The sequence below is a fragment of the Chanodichthys erythropterus genome, chromosome 21 (genome assembly GCF_024489055.1).
Source record: "Chanodichthys erythropterus isolate Z2021 chromosome 21, ASM2448905v1, whole genome shotgun sequence".
NCBI lineage: Eukaryota > Metazoa > Chordata > Actinopteri > Cypriniformes > Xenocyprididae > Chanodichthys > Chanodichthys erythropterus.
In genome coordinates, this window is record NC_090241.1 from 16,337,301 (window position 1) to 16,359,629 (window position 22,329).

The 22,329-nt window shown below is 38.0% G+C and overlaps 1 protein-coding gene across 5 annotated transcripts in view; it reads left to right on the forward strand.

Annotated features, from left to right (window-relative positions):
* tgfbr3 (transforming growth factor, beta receptor III) overlaps positions 1–22,329 on the forward strand; it is a 142,834-nt gene that overhangs the window by 70,930 nt on the left and 49,575 nt on the right. For all 5 annotated transcript variants that reach the window (XM_067373059.1, XM_067373057.1, XM_067373058.1 and 2 more), the window contains one exon: positions 2,288–2,425. In XM_067373059.1, coding sequence (XP_067229160.1) covers positions 2,288–2,425 — 138 coding nt within the window. The remainder of the gene's footprint in view (positions 1–2,287; positions 2,426–22,329) is intronic.

A 22,329-nucleotide genomic window follows, 5' to 3' on the forward strand; every position in this document is an offset into this window, starting at 1 on the left:
AGTTTAAAAAAAAACATTCTAAAAATGTCATGGTGTAAACATCTATTAGAAATTAATAACATTTTGTTGATTTGCAATAATAATGATTTGTGTATGTGTGTATATTTTAGGGTTGACCGATATATCGAATGCGATTGTCACGCGCATTTCGTCAGTAAAGCCGGTTCCCTGATTACCGCGAAATCGCCATCACCTGCTTTCAAATGGAGCGGCATTTCATAGACAGAACCATAGATCACTGACAAGCCACGCAATATCGCGTTCATTATCGAAGGTGATTCATCTGCGATATGAACGCGATATTGCCTAGCTTGTCAGTGATCTATGGTTCTGTCTATGAAATGCCGCTCCATCTGAAAGCAGTTGATGGCGATTTAGCGGTAATCAGGGAACCGGCTTTACTGACGAAATGCGCGTGACAATCGCATTCGATATGTCGGTGTTAAAAACCACAGTGGAGCTATATACTATTTTTGGCAGCTGTTACAGAAACATTTTTACAAAAAATCTTCTGATTTAACCTTGAGATTTGAAGTATTAGATAGCTTAGATATTTGCACCACTACAATGACACTAATAATTCTTCATTTCTGATAGAAATGCAAAATCAATCGGTAGTTATTAATAGAATAACGAGACACAAACCTTTACATTGTCGCGTTTGGTCCCATTTATTTTTGATCACAGTGCATACACAAACTTTTAGTCCAAAAGTCTGCGCATTTGGAGAAATGCACGTTTACCTAAGATTTACCTCAAATTTAGATTTCCCTGGTGTACATATGTGCATTTTTAAGATGTTTTAAGGCCAACAAATTGGATAACAATAGCTTTAAAACCATGTCAACAAATACATGCATGCACAGTTCTGAGGCAGCTTTAATCGCATTTGGTAATTTCATGACTTAACTTACAACAGAACAACGACGGTCATTGCTCGTGGTTTCTTTTGCGCTTTATTTAAGCTACAATAAAGTAATTATGAAGCGCACGGCGGCGCATTTGCACATGCAATTCTCGAGTGCGCTCCACAAGCACAGTATAATGGCTGATTGGACAGTCATGTTAATTTTTCGGAGTTTTACCGACATAGTCTGACAACATCTCATCTGACCGGAGTTCACTGTTGTTCAACTGAAGCTCCCTCGTCGTCACCTAACGTTACCTTTTCCGCGCTCGTTTGACTTGCGCCTGGCACTGAGGCGAAGTTGGAATGCGCATCTGAAAAGTGTTGTTGTCGTAAAGAGACAGTTCTATATAAACGCAGCGTTTTACTTGATGTTTTAAAAAAAGATTTTTATTTTTGGTATTTGATATGCTCTGTTGGTGGTTTGTGGAGTAGCATCACCCGGGAGGGATATTTTTTTTATCCCCCCTGGGGATAAAAATAATTTAGCAGAGGCAGGGATACATAGACCAGAAGGGGGGAAATCCCCCATATATATATATATATATATATATATATATATATATATATATATATATATATATATATATATATATATATATATATATATATATATATATATATATATATATATTAAAAACTTTTCAACTTATTCAAAACTTTGCCTCTTTTTTTCAAAACTTTACACACAAATCCAAGAATTGCACAGACAAAATCACAAACACATCTCAAAAGCAAACATTTGTCATATGGTGCAAACACCTTTGCCATAATATTCTGGTTTTGGATATATTATATACACACAGTTATTAAAAACCTAAAGCTTTTCTTTCATGAGCTCCTATGTACATTTCTTTACAAGATTGAATGTAATGGCAGTGAGATGTTGAAAATTCATGGTATCACGAAAGCAAGATTGAAACCAAATTTATTTTTTACTGTAAGCATTTGTGGTTTTGAATACAGTATTACACACTACGAAAGAAAAGTTGGACAGAAACAGTGGTTTGAAAAAGGAAATCAAGATACTTCCTGTTAGATTTTTGTGTGTTACATAGAGAATTGTGTGTTGTGTTTTGCAAAAAGTGTTTTATGAAATTGAAAGCAGAGAATTAGTGTATGGTTTTGCAGATTTTGTGTGTGGTTCTAGTGTTTCAGTGTTAGGTTTCAGAAAGTGTGTGACAAGTAAGGATTTTGTGTGTAAGTTGTAAAAAAAAAAATGTAAAAGGCCAAAAAGCTCTGTGGACTTTATACAGTTCAGAGCTCCATGTGTCCTTCCTGTCTTTAGTGAAAGTCCTCATTGTCTTCAGCACTGTATGCTTTTCATGTCATTTCCTTTCTCTCTCGCTCTCATTTGACCCCTTTTTTTGCTGTTTTCAGGTGGCGTTACATCTGCGGCCCATCCAGTCCCTGCAAATGCACCAGAAACCACTGGTCTTTGTCCTGAACTCCCCTCAGCCAGTCCTCTGGAAGCTTCGGACAGAGAAACTGGTCTCAGGAGTCAAACGCATCTTCCATGTGAGTCTGAGCTGCTTTATGACTCTCAAACCATCTCTCTGTCATCGCCCTGTCTCTCTCTCTCTCTCTCTCTCTCTCTCTCTCTCTCTCCTTCCTCCACAGCATTGCTTTTGAGCCAACTCCATCTACATTTTCTCAGCAATGAATATTCAGATTCTCATTCATTCCAAATCAACAAGCATCTTTAAACACACAATTCATTTACACTCTCTTTGGCTCGTCTTACCCTCGTCAAATAAACTTCTCCACTCTCCTGTCAGCAGAGGTCTTACTAGCTCAAAGATGCATTCAGGTGTGTGTACCAAGAGGAAACACAAACATGCTTACACGCACACATATACACACGTAAACACACCCCATGCCAACACAACCATCTTTCAGACAGAGGCTTGTGTAATTGCATCTGGCACAGGCTCACAGGTTTATATTGACTGCTGTGGATGTTCACCATGCTGCCGAAAAGGATGTTTGGTGGCGAGACGGTGTCGCGTTTTTTTCTCTATTTGTGGCTTCGCTCTGTTCCCCACTGCTTTACCCATCGCTTTTGCCACAGAAACACTTATTGCTCAGTGGGTGCTCTTTCATAGCTCAGGAGACGTAGAGATCTTAGATATGCATCAACTTTGTATCGAACAAAATGGACAAAAATGAGACAATTGTTGACATAAGCATGTAAGAGTGTACAGTTATTAATGTGAATAGCATGGCTTAGATTATTTGGTCTGGGAAAACTTTAATGAGAAATGTTCATGTTGAGATCTCTCATTTTGGATTGCAGAGTTTTATATCTTGGCAATTTAAAAGTCTGCAGAGAGCTCTACTGGAACTCTAGAGGAGACATATGTGAGATGACGGGACGCTTTCAGTAAAAAAAAAAAAAAACACTGAGCAGCAGGACAGCCTCATTTATGAAACTCAAGCTGAACATATTTGTGTGTGTGTGTAAATTATTTGTGAGACCATCTGCATAGTTTTGGGATGTATGTGTCCCCTCAATAGCTATGTATACATGCACCCAAATAATCTGTTTATAATAGGATTGAGGGCTCAATTGAACTGAAAAGCCTTCATGTAAACACTTTAATCAATACATTTCAGCTTAATCCGAATGAAATTATGCTCAGATTGAAAAGGGGACTGAAATAATCCAATCAAAAGGAAAAAATAAGCATGTAAATGCTTGAATACACAGGCACAGTGCCATGATGCATATGTTTTTCATACATTTTACGTCATATGAATGTGTGTCTTACTTAAGGCTTATTTGCATTTCTTGTCTTATAAACTGGTCAGTCTATGAGACTGAATATTTACTAAATATTTGCAAAAATGCTCTACTCACATATATCTAAAAAGAAAACTGGCATATGTCATCAAGGCAAAAATGACAATTTTACTAATGGTAGTTCTAGTGACATTAACATGGTGGCATTCCAAATGCAGTGTAATGCACATGTAAACTAATATGTGAATTGAATCGCAACATTTAGGGTTCAAAACTACTTTACACAGAACTTTCAGAATCTGGAATCAGATTGGATGCATTCTGTTTGATGAAAATTAGCGCATGTAAACATACAAAGTATTTTGGAGAGTTGTCAAAAGTACCGACTTCGGTACCATGTCGGTACTGAAATTTTAAAAATGTGACGATTTGAGTACTGTTGAGTGAATTTGTAAACTCATCTGATTGGCCATTGTGTTAACGCACTCATCGGATATGTTTGTGATTGGCTTCAATGATCAATGCACCGAGCACTTACACAGATACACACTGGAGTGTTTGAAAGCAGGTGTCTATCGCCGACCATTCCACTGATAGTACGCTTTCAAATTCAAACACTTCCATATACTTTCAAATGTTCCTGTGCATTGAACATTTGTAGCCAATCACAGACATATACAGTGGGTATGGAAAGTATTCAGACCCCTTAATTTTTTTACTCTTTGTTATATTGCAGCCATTTGCTAAAATCATGTAAGTTCATTTTTTTCCTCATTAATGTACACACAGCACCCCATATTGACAGAAAAACACAGAATTGTTGACATTTTTGCAGATTTATTAAAAAAGAAAAACTGAAATATCACATGGTCCTAAGTATTCAGACTCTTTGCTCAGTATTTAGTAGAAGCACCCTTTTGATCTAATACAGCCATGAGTCTTTTTGGGAAAGATGCAACAAGTTTTTCACACCTGGATTTGGGGATCCTCTTGCAGATCCTCTCCAGTTCTGTCAGGTTGGATGGAAACGTTGGTGGACAGCCATTTTTAGGTCTCTCCAGAGATGCTCAATTGGGTTTAAGTCAGGGCTCTGGCTGGGCCATTCAAGAACAGTCACAGAGTTGTTGTGAAGCCACTCCTTTGTTATTTTAGCTGTGTGCTTAGGGTCATTGTCTTGTTGGAAGGTAAACCTTTGGCCCAGTCTGAGGTCCTGAGCACTCTGGAGAAGGTCTCATCCAGGATATCCCTGTACTTGGCCGCATTCATCTTTCCCTCGATTGCAACCAGTCGTCCTGTCCCTGCAGCTGAAAAACACCCCCACAGCATGATGCTGCCACCACCATGCTTCACTGTTGGGACTGTATTGGAACGGTGATGAGCAGTGCCTGGTTTTCTCCACACATACCGCTTAGAATTAAGGCCAAAAAGTCCTATCTTGGTCTCATCAAACCAGAGAATCTTATTTCTCACCATCTTGGAGTCCTTCAGGTGTTTTTTTAGCAAACTCCATGCGGCTTTCATGTGTCTTGCACTGAGGAGAGGCTTCCGTCGGGCCACTCTGCCATAAAGCCCCGATTGGTGGAGGGCTGCAGTGATGGTTGACTTTCTACAACTTTCTCCTGTCTCCCAATTGCATCTCTGGAGCTCAGCCACAGTGATCTTTGGGTTCTCCTTTACCTCTCTCACCAAGGCTCTTCTCCCCCAATAGTACAGTTTGGCTGCACGGCCAGCTCTAGGAAGGGTTCTGGTCATCCCAAATGTCTTCCATTTAAGGATTATGGAGGCCACTGTGCTCTTAGGAACCTTAAGTACAGCAGAAATTTTGTTGTAACCTTGGCCAGATCTGTGCCTTGCCACAATTCTGTCACAATTCTTGTCACAATTCTGTCATTTGACCTCATGATTCTCATTTGCTCTGACATGCACTGTGAGCTGTAAGGTCTTATATAGACAGGTGTGTGGCTTTCCTAATCAAGTCCAATCAGTATAATCAAACACAGCTGGACTCAAATGAAGGTGTAGAACCATCTCAAGGATGATCAGAAGAAATGGACAACACCTGCATTAAATATATGAGTGTCACAGCAAAGGGTCTGAATACTTAGGACCATGTGATATTTCAGTTTTTCTTTTTTAATAAATCTGCAAAAATATCAACAATTCTGTGTTTTTCTGTCAATATGGGATGCTGTGTGTACATTGAGGGGAAAAAATGAATTTAAATGATTTTAGCAAATGGCTGCAATATAACAAAGAGTGAAAAATTTAAGGGGGGCTGAATACTTTCCGTACCCACTGTAAATAAAATGGCCAATCAGAGGTGTTTACAAATCCGCTCAACAGCGCTCAAAGCATCACATTTTTAAAATTTCAGTACCGATCAGTGCCGAAGTTAGTTTTGGCAACTCTTGTGTTTGGTATGAAATGAATTTCAGCCTTAATCATGCTTCTGGATTTATTATCAATGTTTTTAATGTGAGATGCTGGTAAATTAATATTACTATGTGTCAAAATACACTGTATATTTTCTAAACTTAAATTAAAAAATGATCAGATAACTGGATGTTATTACAGGACTTAACATAGTACTGTATAGTCATCCACTTTTTTATATTAAAGTTGACATGAAATAGAATTTCACCATACAGTATCTTCTGTATGCATCTTGATGATCTTATTGTTTCAATTAAAAAAAAAAAGTTTGACCTTTCTGGTGACGTATGGCAGACTTCTCCAATCATTTAGTCCATTTAAACTCTGTCCTTTATTAACAGCTGACTGCAATCTCACATTCAGATCTTCCTCCATCCAATCAACAAATGAAGAAAAGAACCAACTCCCCGTCCAAGATTTTTTTTTCTTTTTCCACTTCGAAAATCCATTTCACTCTGATGTACTTCACAATACGGAAGTAATGGCCTATCACTATTTTTGTTAGACTTTAAGTAACACTCATTAAATCACATTATCGATGGTGTAAATCTAAATTAACACATCCATCCATGTCCATTATATCTCTGTCTCTGCATAAGAATTTTACAAACGATTTATACACATTCATTCATGTGTTTTATAAATGAGGTCTATTGTTTTCTACTATAGAAAAAAACAATTGAGATACTTAAAAGATCTCCTTTGAGATTTTTTGTTTCTCTGTATCTGCTTTCAAAACATCTTGCCTGGAACATAATCAGAATCCATCTCTACACACCTATTTTAAATCGAAAACCCTTTAGTATTTATTGCACAGCAGAGGATATTCAAAACCAGGAAAACACACACGCACACACATAGAATCTCTCATTTGGTTGCCATGGAGTTGTTTATTCATGGAAACCATTGAGACACTGTTTTGATCGAAGCAACATTACTTACAAATAACTAATGAGATCAGTAACAACAACTCTCCCTGACAACATTGTTTTCCAGCCATCCTGTGAAACAGAGCAGAGTTACTTCACTCCTCTTCACCCCAAAATAACAAGATGACAAGATCCAGGGCGTTCCACCCTTCGCTGAGGGAGCTCAGAGGAGAGCTGGAGCTGGTTTAAGTAAAGAAAGCCACCCCCTGAATAGCCAACCATATTTAGTCAGGCTTAATGAGAAAATGAAAGTGGACTGGTCAGGATCTCTGATCATAAGCATTGCCTATGCTGGGGTGCGTGGTTAGTCGACTATGGTCGTAAGTCCCATCGAACTCTATTGGTAATGACGGAACTTGCGACCATAGTTCGCTTTGGGAAATGTACCCCAGCATGGGAAATGGACTTTCATTATGGATTTTTTAAGCGATAGCATGTTCTTCTTTTTATTCATTTTTTTTATGCTATTGTAGTATTTATTTATATTTTGAATGAGCTTTTATTTTTTATTTTAGTTTTGTTTCACTTTTATTTTTAGTCATTGAATTATTTTTTTATTTCAGTTAGTTGCTAAGGCAACATTTCTGATTTCCGTTTAGGTTAATTGAGTTTAAACTGACATTTAATATTTAGGCCTATGCATTTTGCAGTGTTATTTTTCAATTAATTATTGAAAATTATTTTTAACATATTTAGTTTTAAGACACGAACTAGTGGCGACAAAAACAGACTGCGGGGTTGACTCACATCGGCAGCTTCTGTGTCCAAAGTTGCCCTGACACACCAAACCGACGCTAAACAGCCAATGGCCAAGTAGCACGTCAGTTCTGCGCCTGCATGAGATGAAATGCCTTTCTGAACCAGCAGGCGGCAGTAGCTGAACAGCCAATCAGAAAGATCAGATGGCCCAGCGGACCAAACAGCTCCGACGCCGATTCATCAAAAAAAAAAAAAAAAGCCGACGAGGACCAACTTCAGACGACGGTACAGAACACACTGAGAAAACTTCGGCTTGGTGTGTTCCTGCCTTAAAGTCACGTTTGACCGTGTAAGATTTGTGAGATTTCTTATGTTCACAGTCAGGACTCTGGTTGTTTTTGAATGGAATCTGTTAGTGTGTGGTATGCTGTCTTGGTCACATCGCGGCACTTCACACACTATAGGAAGATATTTTTTATCGTCATGTTTGTGGTTTCTCACATTTTGGAAATCTGATAAGAATTTTTTAAATCTTTTAGTGTTGGCCAGCCTTTAGTTAACAATAATGACATTGCTCTTATCTATGGCTACATGCAAGCAATAATGTTGTTTATTTACTAGTTTGATCCATAGACTGTAAAAAAAAAGATGGACGACATACATTTACTCTCTTCTATTGCAGTAAGTGAAGCCACCAGTGTGCCAATATGGCCCTGATATCTTGAGTCTCGAGTCTGCGCAGTAGTGAACGCGAAATGGAGCCGCGATATCAAGGTCCAGCCCATACTCCCGCAGAATCGGTTAATGCAGTTTACTGCAGAACAACTCATTATGTTGGTGTGAAATAAACCGTTAAAATTTTAAAGTTAAAGCTCCAATCTCCTCCCGAAGAGCCAGACAAAAGTCAGTTTTCTTCGCTCAGAAAAGCTGTCAATCTCAGCTGTCAATCATGATGTCAAAGCATTTTTATAGCATCAAATAACCAACTAAAACCAAACCTATTTCAAGAATGAACACTTGAACTAACATCAGCGTGATGAAAGCTGCCTAAAATGACATCTTTCTAAATAAAATATTTGATGTGTAATTTGATTGTTTCGTTTGTCTCATGTCCCATTACATTACATAGAGAGGGCGGGGTTTATGACCTATACTGCATCCAGCCACCTGGAAGCGATCAAGACACTTTGGCTCCACTTTTCAGGACTCGTGTGGCACGATTTGATCGTATATAAAGGCTAATTCACACTGCACCAACAGCCGCTCACCAATGGCAACAAACTCATTTGTGTGGTTTTGTTGGATCAGTGTGGTACCCCTTTTGCCGGTGATCGGTGTCTTTTGGTGCACGTGAATTATACTTAACAAACTAAAATATTTGGAATTACACATGTAAAGTGAAAATTAGGCATATTTACGTTCTTTTACATGAACCTGAGATACATTTAATACAAATTCTCCTCTTAGAAATGAACGTGCATGCTGTTGTTGCTAAGAATTCCTTGTAAACTCCAATCCGAGACAGATCGCCCACCACAGTGGCTGGTAAATAAATTATGCACCAAAATACCCAAATTTGGCTGGTAGCGGGTTTTAATTCCCTGTCATGTCCCTATCACATGAGAAAATCACAATGCAATGAGAGCAAGAGGCCTCACTGGTTTAACTCTGTCACTCTCTTCCTGCCTTATGTACACTGTAAATACCTTTATGTAGCTAGCGGTTCTATGCAATAATCATTTTCAAATGTGTTTTAAACCGTAGCATTCCAGAGGAATGTAGTGCTGAGAGCCACTATTATTTCCATGTGTGTAGATACGTTCTGCTCTCCTGCTTGTGTTGTACATGCGGATGTACAGAGACACTCTGTATGTGCAAATAAAATACATGCTTTATTTCTTTGTCTGTGTAAGGGACTTTCTTAAACATGCATACTGACAAGCATATTAATATCTTCATAACTCCTTTCGTGGCCACAGAGAGATGTCCAACTCTACTACACCCTACATTCTCTTTGTGTGAGTCAGTCCAATTTTACCATGTAAGATTCTGTCTTTCCTCCATAATTCATAACATTGTAGTTATCATTCATCACCTGGGTGTGGGAAGGGACTATTAATTCTGTAAAACTGCCCATCAACACAACTCTTGTTGCATGGCACAAACTGAGCACAGAATGAAAACGAACCTCAGTGAAACATGTTTTTTTGGTCTGCAACCAAGACTCAGGTTACAGATACTTTTGAGATTATGAAAGAAAAATGTAATATCGTGCTAGACCACAAATTGAGTTATTTCCTGTAGAGACAGGATGTATTCTCATGTCAGCTTAATGTAATTTCAGGCAGACGACTATATGGCCAAAATGTATTTCAGAGGAGAATGTATTGAGGTAAACCTTGGTTGTTTATTAGCATGTCAACACTCTTGTAAATGTCTAGCTTTGTATGCAGAGCTAATAAAGAGCATGTTTATGCTTTTGGCAGAGCCTAGGGCAAATTATGAGAAAGGGTAAAGATTGTGTTTGTGACAGATGCTTTAGCAGGTTGCTACAGTTAGGCCAAGACAAATCCTTAAAGTGCTCAGAACCAATATGATTGACTTGATAAATGAACGAAAATTTCAGCAGCAAACTGTGACTCTTGAACCTTGGCCCTCTCACCCCTTCCCTTGTCAGGAAAAAAGTAAACTCAGCCTAAAATAAGCCTAGCTTACCATGTTCTCTTTTATAGTAGTGCATAAGCTACCTTTGACAAGAAATGCAACAATCAATCAGCTCAATGAGTTTGAGAGTTATCACCAAAATAAAACAAAATGCAAGAAATCCACTTTATTCTCAAATCCTCATTAAAAATAATTGCATAATCACACAATCGGTGTGTACTTTTAAGCGGAATATGGTGAAAACTGGCCGGGTTGCAAAACGTATGGCACACAAAACCAACAAAATTTACTCCAAGCCAACACATCATGACAGCACTCAACCCATAGCAAATTAGTGACAGACACTTCCACATCACAGACAGAGAACAGCGATCGTGGCATTTTCACAGCAGCCGATTAAATGAATGTAACAGACTGTAATAAACTTAAGACTTGGGAAAAATTTAACTAGTATGCAGAATTACAGTTAATGTGCATAATGGTCACTGAGTTGGTAAATTTACAGGTTGACCAGTAAGTCTGACTTTCAAATAAACTTAACATAAAAAAGAGGCGTCAGAATAAAATCGGTTGGCATGTGACCTATTAGATTTTCAATAACTTAACTAAACAGAACAATTCCAGAAGTAAAGCTTTAGTTTCTTGGTTGATGCTGTCATCCAAGTGTATCATATATAATTGTTTGAAATGCTTTCAAAAGCTTTGGCTTTCTGCACCAAATTAAGCTCTAGTGTAGGTTTACCTTTGCAGCTTTTCTTTAAAGGGGGGTATCGCACACAGTTTCTGCCAATCTTTTGTTAATCTTGAGTACTTAATAAGTAATATTGCATCCTTCATATCTCCGAAATTTCTTTACTTTTATCATATTTATAAAAAGATAGATCAGTCTTTCCGAAAAAAGCCGAGCTCCTGGAGGAGCCTGCCATCAGTGCCGTGGGCAGAACTAAAGAGTCACAAACACGCACAGCTTTTGCGTAGAGATCGTCTGCAAGCTGTGACATCATTGCGATCTGCAAATCCAGTACCGAACTGGGACTTGGGAATTTCATCCACTCTTCCCACTGGGTTCTTTGGGAAGCTGGAAAAGGTAATATTTCCCTCACAACCAAAAACACACTCCTTTGGTGACAGGAGCTGCGTCTCATTTCAGAGGCTGCGTCCTCCGGAGACCGCATTTGAAGGCTGCATACGTCATCAAGGATGACTTGTTTAAGAAAACTAACTAATAAAATTGACTGATATTAATTGTGAGGTGTAAAATACTATAATTTTTTTCTTACTTTGCAACCTAATGGTTATTTTTCTTAAATGAGACTGCCTCGATGATGTATGTAGCCTTTGAAGGGTGCAGCCACTGAATTAGGACACAGCCATTGTTGAAAAATCTCTCGGCTTCCATATCCCGAACAAAGCATGTTGATGGGCGTGCTCTTGCTCTGGGTGATGTGTGTGTGCACGCTTATCAGGGAGAAGTGCCTATATATAAGGAATTCCCCCCTTTATGACGTGAAACAGGTCGAAACGTGTCCACAACCGGAAGTAGTATATTTGGCACAGAAATACTCCATCATACATCCAACTTGTGTTTTGAAACTTTGGCCATGTTTAACTCTTTAACAGTGTAAATATGTCAGAATGCATGAAATAGCATTACCCCCCCCCCCCCCCCCCCTTTTAAAAGTTCATCTTAAACACTGTGTAATATACATTAGCCACGATGTCCTCCTCACAAACATTACTTGCGTTTTACATAGCGAACAGCACTAGCTCTTCATGAAATTATTCTCTCATTGACTTGCTATTGCTTGGCCCTCTGTAATTTCATAGCTGGATCACCAATCACAGATCCGAAAGCGTAAGGTGGAAAAATTTTAATATGAAGAAAAATGGTCTTCCATTCAACACACTGAATAGGCGGATTTTAAGAGTTTATTTCCTCAAATAGATTTAGATGTTTATTGTCGATTTATGAATTCCAAAAATAACTTTAGAACTGATGACTTTTTATTTAAAAAGTTTTTAATTTTTAAACTATTATTTAAAAGTTTGTAAATGTTATATTTATAATAGTTTAGACCCTCTCTGAAGGCCCTGACAGTTCCCGTCTGATAATTTGATATTAGCCATCCTTTATTCTACATGGATTAGCATCAACATCGGCCATTGAAAAGTCACTGACCAGTACTGCTGATAGCACAGAAATACTGTTGCCTTGTGTGAGCCGATGATGTGATCTGTTGGCCCCTTTTGTTGCAAATGGGAATTTTACTCCTCAAGCCTCAAGCTTTCTTCACTGGAACATCTCAATAATGAGTCAGGACTTTGAAAAAACAGACATGATCCCATTGTTGAGCTGTCAGCGCGTACATTCATCCCTCACTTCACGTCTTCCTTTTGCTTTTGGCTTTGATTTTATTAGCCCTTGTCTAATGATGACATCATCTGAATACACATACAGCCCTCACAGTTAGTGTGGGATCAGCCAAGGCAATGAGCTCACACAATTTTTATTTTTTTTATTTTTTTTTTTTTTTACTACAAGAACCTCCTTACCAGGCATCCTGACACAATGACAGAATTCATCCTTTCGTAGTGTAGCTCTTCTAAACTCTCACACATTCCCTGTTCCATGCCGGAACTATTTCCGGCTCAGTGCTCCATGAACTGATCTCAGTTCCAGCACATAGCTGCAGCAGATGGCTTAAGTGCATGTAGCATCGTAGCCAAGTCATGTGCAATTTTGTTTAAAACTTACAAACATGGTTGGAGAGGAAGCAGAGGGTTTACATATGCTCACGTCTAAGCACAAATCAACCCAACTCGTTCAACCCGATTACTCCAGGGTTAATGACATGATGCTCATTTGTTTTTTGTCTGGATCTTTTAATTTATTTAAAGAAAGATCATAAAAAATGAATTGATACAATGACTTCAGTAAACATGTTCTATGATGAACATGTTTTAAGTTTCTAAATTGTAAAATTCATTTTGATAGTTTTTTTACAGAATAAAGTTGAACATGTCAGGGTGTTAAAGCTGTCCTAATATAATAATAATAATAATAATAATAATAATAATAATAATAATAAAACACCTTAAGGTTAGCATCATGTTTTATTAATTATTAGAGAAAAAAAGTGAAGAAAAAAAATGGAAATATATTATTACTCTTTACTTGATGGTCACACCACATCACATTACACATAAACTTTTGATGAAAATGTTTTTCAAAACCCATATGCATACAAATAATACATTTCTAAGAACTTTGATCATCCATTTTAAACTTTGTTTTGAAAAGATTTTTCCATTTCTTTATTTTGGACACTGTTATTTGTCATTGACCCTGGAACCAAGTTTCTACCTCTCAGGCCCTTAAAGTTGGCCCTATATTTTTACAATTGAGTAATGGCTGTATAAAGCTGGTTGTCTGTGGATTAGCCCTGCCAACCCTTGTTTCCTGGTTCCAGCACTTGGAGGTCCAAAGAGGCAGATGGGAGTCCTGGAGTCTGAGCAGAAAGCTGGTGTTGGCTGCTTTCACCACCCGCCCTAAAACAAAAGGCCTGAAATCCAAACATCTCATTGTAAAACACAATTCCTGTGACGCTATTGCCAATCTTCCGCCAGTCGTGAAAGAGCCTCAAGAGGGGCTATGGGTAGATACTTGTTTATCAGAATAATCTCAAAACATTGTTTTTGTCAAGAGAGGTCTGAAGAAGACCAGAATAGTTGGCATATGTTTAACTTTCATTGTTGGTGACCAGCATGGGAAATTGGCATCTTCAATGCTTCTTAGCTTTCTTGGTCACCAGAAGGATGCTTCACCAAAAAGAACGTTTTTCTGGTAAACAACAGCTGTTATGATCCACAAACTAGACTAGCACCAAAGCAGAACTAACCAGACTGCACAATTGTTCTGGTGTAAGCTGTGATCTTCAGCAGGGCCTTGTTAATTTGGGGACTTTGTTCGATCTGGCAAATGTTTCTGAAATAATTGATGGTGCAACATCTTAAAAAGTTTGGCTGTTGTAAATTTGTTGCTCTTTCTGTATTTGCCAAGTGGCTGTTTTCCTGATTTTTATTGCCTTGGGAAGTTAGCAAAAACAATCTCCCTCTCCCTCTGATTTTTAATTGAAACCATTGTGGGACCAATATTGGTTTTGCAATGGAGGTTGATCTGCAAGAATGCTCTTCTGTGGCGCTTGCAGACAGATGGTGTTGTTTGTTCCATGACAGACTCTCTCTCCGGTTCACAGGAACACGACCATGGAACTTTGCCAGGAACTTGATTAGCTTTCTGGAGTGAGCAGAACAAATCACCCACAAATTTATTTACCGCCTTCATCATTTCAGCACGTCATGGCACGTTTGTTTCCCCCCATCTCGGCAGCTCACGTCACATCTCTTTCCCCCACTCTCACGTCAGTTTTAAACACTTCATCATCTCCTGCAGATATTTGTGCTTTCTCAAGGAGAGGGTGTTTCATAGTGAACGTTTTGGAGATTAGTGTGCACTTATAATTGAGATATAGCATTTGGCACACCATCTCTTCTTATTCTTAACATATGGTTGTAATATGTAGATGCTGATAGGCAGGAAGGTGCAGGAAATCCAGTGAAATATGCATGTAGGTTACTATGTTGAGGACAGATGTTAATCTGAGATATTAGGAGGATACAGGTGTGTTGGAAATGGTGCATATGTTGCCTTCTTTGGCCGAGGTGTAAACGAAGGTACCTTTACAAAACCAGTGCGAAAACTATGGCAGCAGTGGGGTGTAAAATTTCATAACCCAATTTTTCAAACCCTTGGATCAGCAAATGCCAGATGTCAAGCTGTTCTTGCTTTCTCAGCAGAAGTAGATAAAACATTCTGGTTTGGCTGCATGATGTGATATTTAGCTGGGTTGTGTAAGACTCAGCAACTCTGTAGGACATTTCTGAATCCGTCAGGTTACCTCACAGGGTCTTTCGAAGATCATGTGGGCCTGAACACAGACTCAGACAGAGTCAGACTCCAGAGAGCAGAGCATGGACATTAGCTCATATCTCTGAGCAAACCCAGGGCTAAGCTCCAGTCTGGACCTGTTTACCGACAGATAATGCATAAACAGGAAGATTTATGCTGCGCTAAGTCTGCTGACATGTTCCAGAAGGGTTCTTGTGAGTGTGAGAAGAGCAGTACTGAGAAGTGATGACACTCAAGACACTGAGGGAAACGTCATTCTTCTCAAATGAGACACTGCTCCAATATAGACACTTTGCAGTGGATAGAAAACTTTTTTTTAGCCTTTTTGCATCTTTGTTGGATAGGTGCAGTGGGAAGCTGAGCAGTATCACTCAACAGGTCATGTTCACTAATAATTTCATGCAAGTGTTCTTAGTCTACGTGTACAGGAATGGTTCTCACACTAGAACTTCTTCCGGAACAGGTGCGTATACACATAAATTGGTTCTTACCCTCTAATTTTGATGTATCTGGTTTACTAAATGAGAGACTGTTGTTAACACAGTTTGTAATTGGAATATACACACCCAAACCATATCCATTTAAGGACTTTCACTCCTGTTGCTCTTAAGATGCACTGTCACCTGTGAAATGTTTTTAAATATTTTGTATGCATTGCTTAAACTTTTTTTTTTTTTTCATTTAAATTAAAAGCACAAGCTACCTTTGTGATGCTCTGATGAAAATGGTTTATAGAGATAACAAATATAATCATAATCTAATGACAAAGATTTTTTGTTAATATTTTTTAACACACAGATAAAGAAAGCTTTTGTTTTTCTTATTTACCCTGGAACCTTTTTCACATGATGCAGAAGTAAAAATTGACTTGTAATTTGGATTGAGATGAGGGTTTACAGCCTGATGTAACTGCCTCCCACTGTGAGATTATGCTGTTAACACACACCACTAATTATGCTCAATAAAGGTGAGCAACAGCTTTCAGCACACTTTACTGACACTTACCACATCACTCATGAGACACACCGTTAAAGAGAAACTTGCGTTTTAATCATTGTCTGTTTTATTTCTGTTTACAAAAGTCTATGTAAAGTAAACTAAAACAGTATCTTCCCTGTGTTCCTACTTACCTTACACTCTGAAGTCACTCTGAAGTCATTATTACCTCAAATATATATTTTTTAAATGTCATTGTGCATCATTTTCAGGTACAGCATTTGCAATCAAGCCCGGTCTTTTCTATAGCAGGCAATACTTCGATATATATTTTATGGTTCTGAATGTCTGTGTGATACACCATGGTATTTACATAATTATGCCAAGGTTCTACTGTTGTACATGTCCTTCTTTTAAACAATAGTTCTATAAACAAGAAGTTAATATTGCCTCAGTCAATATTTGGCACATTAGTGTGTATATTCTTTCTCTGCCAAAAGAAAGGTCCAAAAGAAGTCAAAGTATCAAGCTTTGCATGTCACCATGAGCCGATCGTGTGAGTTGGGTGGAGTTACAGCATTTTTCTCTCCTTAAATGTAATGTAATAACTGAGGATCCACTCCGGGTTTTCTTTTTCTTACTGGTGAGAGAAACCCAGCACTGAGCTATCCTAAAATTATAGCTGCGTTCGAAATCGCATACTGTCCGAGTAGATACTAAAAATTAAATTTACTTCACGACCGTTGAAAACGTATGTTCTAATAGTACGGATGCGTGTAGTATGAATGAAATCCGGACGTACTACATCCACCATGACCTACCAACGTCAGTTACGGCCCTTCAACTTCATTTACAAATCCTCTCCTGTTGCCTCATGGGATAGTAAAGTGTCCATCGGATGCACCAAATCTCGAAGTCATTTGGGTACTTTTCGTCTGCTGTTTTTCGAATACTATGAATTCGGACATACTACTCTGTTCGTATACTGTTTTTTTGCGTACTATAGAGAAGTATTCGATTTCGGACTCAGCATATGTTTTTTGTTTTGTTTTTTGCTTGTGTAGGATGCATTGTTGGAGGGTTTGGTAGTCTGTTTAATTTCTTTAGAGATTTGATGACAGTCATATAACTAGTACTTTTGATGCCTTGGACTCATGTTTTATTATATGCTATAATCTTTTAAAAAACATGTATGTCCATCTGCATGCTGGCATTGAGTTTGATGGCTTTGGAAAGGATGAAGATGGTTTGGGGTTGGGGGCTGGGGGTCTGGCAGAACTCCAGAGTGGGTTTATTGCTTTCATATTCCCTTTTGAAATTCTTGAGGTTTGAAACTCTTCCCAAAGCCTGGAGCTAATTTAGTTTTAGGCTTTTCCTTCTAATTCTTTGAGACTAATTACAGCCCTATTCCTGCAATTAAATCGATAAACTCCTCTGTGTTCAGTTGGGCTTGCCAACAGAAACCCCAAACCCTCTCCTCTCTTCTCCTCTCCTCTCACAACATCTTATTTACCTTTTCTGTGTTATGTTAAACTACCATTCAAAGGTTTGAGGTCAGTAAGATTTATTTTAATGAAATGAAACATTTTAAAGCAAGGATGCATTAAATTGATCAAAAGTGACAGTAAAGACATTTATAATTTTACAAAAGATTTCCATTTCTTTACTTTCTGTTCATAAAAGAATCTTGAAATTTTTTTTTATGTTTTTCACAAATATATTAAGCAGCACAACTTTTTTTTCAACAGTGATAATAATAATAATAAATTTTTCTTGAGCAACAAATCAACTAAGATATTTTTGATGAAATCCGAGAGGTTTTTTTTATCTCTCATAGAAAGCAACATCTCCTACGCAGTTGACACAGTGCAGCTCTTCCGTATTTACGTCCAAACGCCGGCTTAGTATTAACTGACGATGTTCACGTGAACATCACAACGCATGCGTGTGATGCTGACGCGGGAGCTGTCCAATACAGAGTCTGCGTTTGTGGCGGAGCGGAAGCTCCTCGAACCTTCCGACCGTCCATGCCCATATCTGTTAGGAAACAATTATGTGTAAATGATAAAAGGGAAGTAAAACTTGGAGAGAGGAAATGAAGTGTTCTAGGGAGGTACGAGAATTGACTTACCTGCTGAACCAGCTCCAGCTCTTCCGTGACGTGGCTCACAGTATCTGCCCTGGCTAACGAAAGTGATCAAAGCAGCGCTTTACTCCTAACACTGGCTACAGAGCAACGCCGTGCCATCTCCCTGTAGAAGAGAGGTCAGGTATTTCTTCTCCCTGCAAGTCCTCTGAACCTCTCAAAATGTCCTGAAGAAATCCCCAATAACAACAACACGCGCACACACACAGGCCTACAAAGTACTTTCGTGAATCGCCTATTGGCATATTGTTTTTGAGTTTGAAGTAGAACACAAAAGCTCTGCAATGTGTCTTCAACGTAAACTGCATAGGAGAATGACAGGGTAGAGAGGTAATGATTGAATAAAGTTGTTATTTTTGTTTTGTTTCTGCACACAAAAAGCATTCTCATTGCTTCATAACATTAAGGTTCAACGACTGTAGTCAATGATGTCTATACTACTCTTCTGGACCTTGAATGTGGTTATTTAGTTCTTTCGTTCTTTCTATGGGAGATTTAAAAAAAAAAAAAACAGCAACTCGGATTTCATCAAAACTGTCTTAATGTGTGGTCTGAAGATGAAGGAAGATCTTGGAATGGCATTAGGGTGAGTACTTAATGACAGAATTGTCATTTTTGGGTTAAGTTTTTGAGAGACTTCTTTTAAAACATTAAAAATCTTATTGAACCCAAACTTTTGAATGGTACTTTATATCAACTCCATACACCCAAAGTTTGCCCCATTTCTCTCTAGTGTAATTGCCCCCCTTTTTTGGTATCGATTGAACTAAACTTGTGTCAAACCCTCAATATTCCTTTAAAAGGAAAACTGCACAGTTTTACACACTGTCTACAGTACTGAGGAACCCTAAAAATAACCTTCAACCAAGACCTAAATTCTTCAACGGCCTCCATGACTTTCTCATGTTTTTTCTTTTTCTTGTTGAAATTTATCACTCCTGGCAAGGATGGGGCGTTTGCCTGGGGAGCCGTCCAGAGGTCAAGCAGATGTTCCTCATGGTACTGGGTCGTGCACCAGGACAGATCTCAGTTCATTCAGCACGTCATATACCTCTCTTTATCTCTCTCTCCCTCACTCCACCTCTTCTGTCTGTCACCGCACAATAGTACACAAGTCTCTGGCTGTGGTTCAGATTGGCTGTCTGGCTCTCTGCACAGCTCGTATGGGGTCCATCAAAGCTGTGGTGTGATATAATGGTTTAATTGGGGTTGCCAGCACAGAGCCGGCTGAGAGTAGAAAGAACACCTTAGGGAGAATGAGAGAGAGAAATGATTGGAAAAAACCTCACAAGCATGGAAATGTAATGAGTCTGGGCTGTCTAGACCGTGTGCTTGGCTGTGTGGAGCTGTACGGCGAGTTTTTCAACATATGTGAATGTTTATCTCTCTGAAATGGAGCATGTGGACCCAGGGTCCATTTGGAGCCAAAAGGGAGGACTTTCAGAGCAAAGCCCGCCCAAGTCAAGCAAGACGACATGCAGAGAAACTCACAACGCAATGCTTTATACGTTTGCAAGAGCGTACACACATTTGCCAGCAATCAAATGAAACTTAAACATGTTCATATTTTCTCTTTACTTTAATCTTTTGCTCACATTTAACTCTCTTTAATTTCTGTAATTTGCACCTCATTCTTTAAACATAACATTTGAAAGAAATCAAGCATATAACACATATTTAGAGTATCCTGGATGAAAGGTTAGCTGGCAGAAGCTGACAGGCGTCCTCAGTCATGAGTTGCTATGACAGCTGTGAAGTGTACATACTGTGTTAATTTTCCTGTCCTCCACTACTACATTAACACTACTCTTTCTGTCTTTGTCTCTAATTATGTTTTCATATAAAATAATAATCTGTTTATAATCAGAATGATAGCTCAATCACAATGAAAAGTACCAAAATAAAAACACCTCAGTTGGGGAAAAAAGAAATAAGATCTTTGTTCATCTTTGGAACACAAATTACGATATTTTTGATGAAATCCAATGGCTCAGTGAGGCCTCTATTGCCAGCAACGTCACTGAACCTCTCAAGATCCAGAAAGGTACTAAAGACATATTTAAAACAGTTCATGTGAGTACAGTGGTTCTACCTTAATATTATAAATTGACGAGAATACTTTTTGTGCACCAAAAAACAAAACAAAACAAAATAATGGCTTCAAAACACTGCTTTGAAGCTTTACTAATTTTTTGTTTCGAATCAGTGGTTCAGAGTGCCAAAGTCACGTGATTTCAGTAAACGAGGCTTCATGTGATCCGAACCACTGATTCGAAACAAAAGATTCGTAAAGCTTCATGAAACAGAGCTTTGAAACCGGCCGTCACTAGATATTGTTGAAGTTGTTATTTTTTTTATTTTATTTTTTTTGGTGCACAAAAAGTATTTTCGTCACATTATAATATTAAGGTAGAACCACTGTACTCACATGAACTGTTTTAAATATCTCTTTAGTATACCTTTCTGGATCATGAGAGGTTCAGTGACATTTGTGGCAATAGAGGCCTCTCTTAGGCTATCGGATTTCATCAAAAATATCTTAATTTGTGTTCCGAAGATGAACAAAAGTCAAATGGGTGTAGAATGACATGAGGGTGAGTGATACATTTTTGGGTGTAGTAACACTTTTATGAATAATTGGCATGTAAACCTTTAAATTACACTGATTTCAACTGTTTTGCAGAATAAATAAGCACCTTTTATTGTGTTTTTATGAATATATACAACAACACATATTATTGGGGTAGAGGGGCTCTCATTGTATTTTCTGTGAGAGACATGTTTTCTTTAATAAAATCCATAGCACAAAAAACGATGCCATGTTATCCTAAAACTGTGAATTCCAGCAGGACATCTCTCTCCCACCAATCTTTGCTACATGCTTTTATCCATGTCTAGTTATTAGAGGAGAAAAACTATTTTGAGACTTTAAATTATTCAAAGTTTAATCTTGTTTTTCTTGTGACTGCTGGTTACATTTCCCAGTATAAATGTGGCTCTTCACATGCACAGATATTGTATTCAGAATACATGTGATGCACATCTGTAGATGTAAACAGTGTGTTTGCAATCTGCAATCAGTTTCAATTTATTCACGTAGACAAAAGGTCTGTGTGCATGTAAACAATCACTGTCTGCTAAACATTAAAGTTATAGTCCACCGAAAAATTGAAAATTCTGTCATCATTTACGTACTATACATATTATACAGTTTATGAGGGTGAATAAATGATAACTAATCCTTTTTTTAAGGATTAGTTCACTTTCAAATGAAAATTACCCCAAGCTTTACTCACCCTCAAGCCATCCTAGGTGTATATGACTTTCTTTTTTCTAATGAACACAATCAAAAAAATATTAATAAATATCCTTCTGCCATACTGCCTTCCGTATTCTACTTACAAAGAAAGTGTAAAACTCTACCGGTTCAAAAAGCTTACGCTACATTCTACGCCTTCCCTATTCAACTTACGGAAAAAGTGTAACTGACACAACACCCGTTTACACTTTCTTCGTAACTTGAATACGGAAGGCAGTCTGGCAGCTAGATATTTTACATCCTAACTTGTTAAATATGGATTTTTTTTTTTTTTTTTTTTTACACAAACACATAATTTTGCTTCAGAAGGCCTTTGTTAAACCCAGAATGTAATACCGGTGTACTGCAAACTACCTACTATTTTTTTAAGTATGCATTATCCTAACTTTAATATTAATTCAAACCATTTGAAACCATAGAATGCTATATTTTTGGCATATTAACTTAGTTTCCATATTTTATTTAATGGTATAAAAACTGAAATATAATCAAGTAATGAATAATAATAATAATAAAAAAAAAATGGTGTTAATGGTGTTTCAGTGTTACACTGAAAAGGATCAATTAGAGTACACTGTACAAAA